Source organism: Phocoena phocoena, chromosome 2, assembly GCF_963924675.1.
Source record: "Phocoena phocoena chromosome 2, mPhoPho1.1, whole genome shotgun sequence".
NCBI classification, from domain to species: Eukaryota; Metazoa; Chordata; class Mammalia; order Artiodactyla; family Phocoenidae; genus Phocoena; species Phocoena phocoena.
This window is the reverse complement of record NC_089220.1, coordinates 114,682,448-114,689,013: the sequence shown is the minus strand read 5'-3', so window position 1 is coordinate 114,689,013 and position 6,566 is coordinate 114,682,448. Positions and strand designations below refer to the sequence as shown.

The 6,566-nt window shown below is 38.1% G+C and overlaps 1 protein-coding gene across 1 annotated transcript in view; it reads right to left on the bottom strand.

Moving 5' to 3' along the window:
- Positions 1-969: 969 nt before the first annotated feature.
- Positions 970-6,566, bottom strand: part of ARIH1 (ariadne RBR E3 ubiquitin protein ligase 1) — a 117,249-nt gene continuing 111,652 nt past the window's right edge. The window contains exons 12-14 of the mRNA XM_065871591.1: positions 4,430-4,690; positions 2,924-3,036; positions 970-1,786 (exon numbers count right to left, since the gene is read on the bottom strand). Of these exons, the coding sequence (XP_065727663.1) occupies positions 1,702-1,786; positions 2,924-3,036; positions 4,430-4,690 (459 nt within the window). The 3' untranslated portion in view covers positions 970-1,701. The remainder of the gene's footprint in view (positions 1,787-2,923; positions 3,037-4,429; positions 4,691-6,566) is intronic.

Genomic DNA, 6,566 nt, shown 5'->3' with positions numbered 1-6,566 from the left:
TCCCTAGGCGCAAGACATTTAGAGGAAGACAAAGAGGTCCTTCAGCCACAAGTGGTATTTAGTATTAAGACCTCAATCTAGTTGCCTAGTTCACTCTGTACTCCTGTATAAAACTGACAGATTTAGGGATGCTAATCTGTTGAAAAATACCACAGCAAGAATGGCCTAAACAGATACATAGTTAATAAAACCACCACCACCCTTTACTTTTAACATAGCTCTTAGTAGAAATTTCATAAAAATGGACATCACAGCTAAAACACGTTATTAATTCTCCTATTTGCTGACAATAGAAAAGAAGCAAACAGTGGTTTCTATTTAAATGCACTAGATGGGAATATCAAGTTCTAGGGTGTTTGCCTTCAAACTGAACCCACAGCAACACACATAAGCAATTTCAGTATCTGCCATTTTTAATTCACAATCTGAAACTAAGTGAATGGCTATTTATTTATATTTAAAGGAAAAACATTCTATCTGACACCCTAACGTAAAGAAGGGGTGAGAGAAGAGCCATAACTAAAATCTTAAAAGGCTCAAAGCAGCAATTAAGGGAAAAATTTTTTGAAATGTTTCCTCTGGATGTGACAGGAAGCCTTCAGCTATATGACACGGGCACACAAAGGCTTACGTAGATGCATGAGGCCGTGGAGAGGGATGAGGTTAGGGACTGGGTGATTCTTGAATTGCAGCAGCAAAGCTCCCTGTTGCAGCCCTTATCAGGCCATGGCATTTAGTCAGAACTTGACTTCTCTATACCCAACCAGGAGCTGGGAATTCAGGGCATGAGGCCCATGGCTAGCAACAAACATATCAAACCAGAGAGGGCAAAGTAATCTCAGGAAAGGGAAATCAAAGAGCTCTAGATAGGTCTTCCAGAGGTGCTAAACCAACACACCTTTTAGTCCAACCCTCAACCCTGGAAAGATAAAGCAAACTGAAAGAAAATGCACAGCAAAAGACATAATCTTGAAGATTTTTAAAGAATAAATATTTTTTGTAATTAAACATTATGCAAACACGTGCCACGCTTGCTTTGTCCATGCATATGCGCTATATACAATTTTGAAAAATACTGTGTTGTCCTCTTGTTTTAAAAGTCATATACAAAGTTTTTTTGTTTTTTTTTTTGTTTGTTTGTTTAACCCCTCTTTCTGCCTACCCTCTTCCCCGCCCCAAGAATTTTCTTTACAAGGAACTACTCATCATTCACTCATGACCTTGGGGTACGAGAAAGAGACAGTCTGCGTGTTTGGGTGTATCTGTATGTGCAGGGGAGGAAGGGGAAGAGGTCCTTTACCAAAGTACAACAAAATGGCTGGTTTGGACATGAAAAGCAGTGTCAAAGAGCTATTTTAAATTTTAACTGTACTACACTCAGGAAAAAGAAAATGAAAAAAAGGAGTCAGCTTTGAGAACGAAGCTACGTTACAAGTTAAAGTTGGAGGGCTTTTAGTGTGTCTGTCACACTTTTGTTGGCGGCCTAGAATACTGTTGTACAATGGTTTATCTACCTTTTTTTATTACAATATAATTTACTTAAACTTTCCATTAACAAAACAGAATTCTGGTACTATAGACCAGTGGTGTCAGAATAGGCTTAGTGCCTCCTTGTTTGTATTTGTTTTGTTTTGTTTGTTTTAATTGCATGAGCACTCTAGACGATAAAGTTTTCAGAGTTCATTTTATGCAGGGCCATTCTCAGTCCTCAATGTACTCCCACAGATCTTTTTCATAGCCTTCATGCACATGCTGTAACAAAACCCTTCGTCGACTCTCACAGTATCTGTAATCAAAGAGAAAAAAAAAAAAAACCCATTGTCAGCCTCCAATAATTAAAAAAAAGAGGCATTTACTTATTTTTTAAGGTCCCTACAGTTTATTCAGACTCAGAACCAAGCACCTGCTTTTTGTTGTTGTTGTGCTGTTTTTTTTTGGCTGTTCCGCATGTCTTGTGGGATTTAGTTCCTTGACCAGGGATTGAACCCGGGCCCTCAGCAGTGAGAGCTGCGAGTCCTAACTACTGGACCGCCAGGGAATTCCCCCAAGCACCTGTTTTTGTTTTTAAGAGGCACATTTTCAGGTCTAGATGTAAAGACATGACTATTTCTCATTTTAAAAAGGTATTTTTTGAAGTTCCCAGTTTTGGGAAATTAATTCTAGAGCAATAAAATAAAGGCCTTAGAAATCATCTGACTCAATCTTGTCATTCTACAGGTAAGTAAACAGTTTTAGGAAGAAGTAGTTTCAGGGGTTATTTATTCACATCTGTAAAACCTTAAAGTACTAGTGGCAGCTATTGCTGGCTAAGGGAAGTGAAAATGTTACTTAGGACTACATCTCCAAGTCTTCCAAATTCCCAGAGATTTCTACTACTATTAAAAAGATATTAGTATTTGCCAGAAAACAACTGTGGGAGAAAGAGCTCCATGTTGAGAAAGCAAACATTCTGCATCTTTTACTTAAGTGGTAACATATCTTAAAGTATGACCTATCTGTAGGACAAAGTAAATTTCTCCTTAGAAAAACTCTTTAAAAAGTCTGGGTAGCTCACTTGTCAACAGCCATGATCCACAAGATCCCTAGGCTAGGGCCAGCATCCTAATCTCACCCCTCATCCTAATAGCCACTTGCCCTTTCGGGGCTCCTTCTTCCTGTCAGGACAGCAACTACATAGACAAAACTGCATGGAAGAAGCAGAATCAGCCAGTGGGATAAACGGCTGATTTCCTCCCTACGCCTGACTAGCACTATCTGGAATCTGTTGCCCAAAGGACAGAAGCAATCTGTGAGAAACATAGCAGCTGCTCAGTTACTGAATATGCTAAACCCAAGTTTCACCATCATCTAACTTCTCCACTAAGGCATACCAGACCACCGGTGGCCGACATTTTTGTTCAACAACTACTGGAGAAAACCTTACCTGTACTTATCTTGTACTTTCTGCTTTATATCCTGCAGAGAGTCTTGGGAAATATCTCGTTCAAGGTAGCCCGAGAGCACCTCTGTGGCATTCTCTAGATCTGCTTGGTTATTCTGTAAGAGGAAGAAGAATATATAGTAAATTTTGCCTTCAAAAGAAAGCTAAAAGATAAACCATCTTAGCTGCTTCCTTGATAGACTGTGGCTCAACACCAATTTTGTAATTTTCACAGGTGGTTTAACTGCACCTGTAAAGCCCTTCATCACTTTCACCCCTAACAACTTGTTTTTTCTTGTCCAGGACAATTTTTTAAACATTAAAAAACTAAAGATTTATCCATTACCTCTGGAAGAATATTAAGGACAATCTGAAAGGACATAAGAAAAAGTTTTTGGAATCTTCCAGTTCTGAAAACTGCTATTGGCTAAAGCTTGAGGAAAAATAAGAAACCCATTATTCTTTGTATCTAGCTAGATTATCTACTTCTTATAAGAGAACACTGTATGGAAGATTAAAATTTTGTTATCCTTTACTACTATGGCTAGTTCTATATATTTACCCATATAAATTCCCATCTACTAGTCACTGTTATTACCCAGCCATCTATCAACATCAATGTTGCATGCATCAATTTTAAATGAGCATCTCTACTTGAAAAACCTCTACTGCTAAAAGTCCCCCTTTTAGTCATTACTTCTCCACGAAAGGCAAGCACCATATTAACTTCTAATACCATGTATTAGTTTTGCCTGAATAAAGACTTTTGAAAGAACTTACGACGTGCCAGGTGTTACATAAGCATTAAACATGGATTGTCTCACTTAAACCTCTTAACATTTATAGAAAAATTATCCCCATGCTACAATAGAGATATAGACGAGGTTAAGTAATTTGCTTCAAGTCAACAGAGCTAAAAAGTGATGAAGTCAAGATTCAAATTCAGGGCTAATTCCAGAGCCTGCACACTAAATCACTAGCTGGCTAAACCACATCACTTTGAACGTAGTTTACAGCAAGAAATCTAAATTTCTTGTATCTTCCTAATAAACACGAAACTTTTCTTTTTTAATTTTTAAAATTTTTATTCATTTTATTTATCTTTGGCTGTGTTGGGTCTTCGTTGCTGAGCGCAGGGCTCTCTCCAGTTGTGGCGAGCAGGGGCCACTCCTCGCCACGGTGCGCAGGCTCCTCATTGCAGTGGCCTCCCTGGTTGCGAAGCATGGGCTCTAGGCACGCGGGCTCTAGAGCACAGGCTCAGTAGTTGTGGCGCACAGGCCCAGGTGCTCCGCGGCATGTGTGATCCTCCCAGACCAGGGATCAAACCCACGTCCCCTGCACTGGCAGGCAGATTCCTTTCCACTGCGCCACCAGGGAAACCCTTAACACTAAACTTTTAATCCACATTTTTGGGCAGAGAGTAAGCTTTAAAACTCTATATATCTATGAAAGGCAAGTAGTCCTATGACACACAGGTGGTTTTTTTCCCCACTCAGTAACTATTCCTACCTCAAAGATAATGGACTGGTTATTCTTTTTGAGGTAGAAAGCGAAGACATAAGTGTACATGAGTGTGGCACGACACTGGCAGAGGACATCAACTGCTTTCTTCAGGAACTGCACCTCAATCCAGGACATGTTGTGCTGTTGCATCTCTTCCATTTTCTGCTTCACCTGAGCATATAGTTTGTGCTCAAAGCGTAGACTCTGCATGTGGTTCATATAGCGATTACAGTAGAACAGGTACCTCTGAAGGGCTGCCCTAGATCGCTGTCCCATTAAGAAAAATTAAGGTCACATAATTATAACAAATGTATTATATATACACAAAAGCTGATATCATATTTACTGATGAAACAGTATAGGAATTTAGGCTAAAATCGGGAACAAAGAAACATCTACTGCTACCTTTGTTATTTAGTATTTTTTGAATGTCCTACAGCTGTACTTTCCAATACAGCAGCCACTAGTCACAGGTGGCTATTAAAGTAAAAAATTCAGTTCCTCAGTGTTCAACAGCCATATCGCAGTCAGTGCCTACCATGTTAGACAGTGGTAATAAAGAACATTTCCATCATTACAGAATGTTCTACTGGATAGCTCTGTTCTGTGGTATGTAATAAGGTACATCAATATTTTAAAGTAGAAAACAAAAGAGAGGCAACCAGACATCATATAACACCTAATATAATGGAACAGAAACTATACAGTACCACCAGTTAAGTGTTCTGTGTTCTTTCCACACCCCTCCCCAAATCGAGTCTGAATTCAATTATCTAGAATTAACCACCAGTTTCAGGAAATTCAGGGATAGAAGAACCTATTAAATAAAACCAGGCAGTTGCAATCAGCAAATCCAGAATGTGTTAAATTCTACAAGAAAAATAACTTAGTTTCCTCAACAAACAAATGGCAAGGGAAGAAAAACAAACCCCCAAAAAACCAAAAAACTGAAAGGACCTATAGATTAGAGGATCACATCCAACTTGTGCACCTGTATGGATCCTGATTTAAACCAACTATAAAAGAAAGTTTATGAGATAAATGGGGACCATTTGAACACTGGATAGTTGATGATATTAACAAAGTACTGCTTTAAGTATATAATATAGTATAATTATAAAATAATACAATAAATATATATACAAACATAATTATGGTACTACAGTTTTATGAAGTCTTTTAAAGTACATGAAGTATTACAAAAATATAAATATATATATATAAAAAATATCAGGTCTAAATTTGTTTTATATTATTTATCATACTGCAAAAAGAATTCACATAGGTCTCTCCCATTATACTGTAAATCTCTAGAGGAGATACAGTTTTAAAAAAGTAATCTTGGGGGAATTCCCTGGCGGTCCAGTGGTTAGGACTCTGCTCTCACTGCCAAGGGCCCAGTTTCAATCCCTGGTGGAACTAAGATCCCACAAGCCTTGAGGCCCAGCTGGCCAAAAAAAAAAAAAAGTCGTCTTGTTATCTCTAGCACCTAATACGCAGAAAATGATAAATGCTTGTTAAATGCAACCACCATGGAAGGGTTTCCTACCACACATACATATTTCTTTTCTTTTACTATCACCTCCTCTTCCTCTCCTCACGCCTTAAAGCCTACTAACAGCACAGATACTACTAGGCCCTATGCTTGGTCTCTTGCTTAGAAATACTATCTCTGAACCACATAACTAGCCAATCACATGATCCAGTATCATACAACATTGAAACACCTCAAAAAACCTACACAAGCCATATTATTTCAGCAGTCAGGTAGGTATTTAAATCAATGCTTACACGATGGAAAATTACTCCAATTATATCTAAAAATATAATATGTAGAAAATAAACTGCTTGGCATTTTATCTCCCCCCAAAGCACTAATATTTTTAAGCCTGTCAAATTCCCAAGATGAAATGGAAAACCTAAATCACATATTAAAATGTATGTTACAGGACTTAACGATACCAGCATTCGATTTAATGTGACCAACAATTCTCAAACAGCTTGCATCACTAAAATACCTTTAAAATCAACATGAAAGAAAACCCACACCAACACTGCAAATAAGACCCATTTTTAATCAAATGCCAGAATCTGGATTGAGAAATGCAACCAGTATCCTGAAAACACTTTGGAAAAACAAACA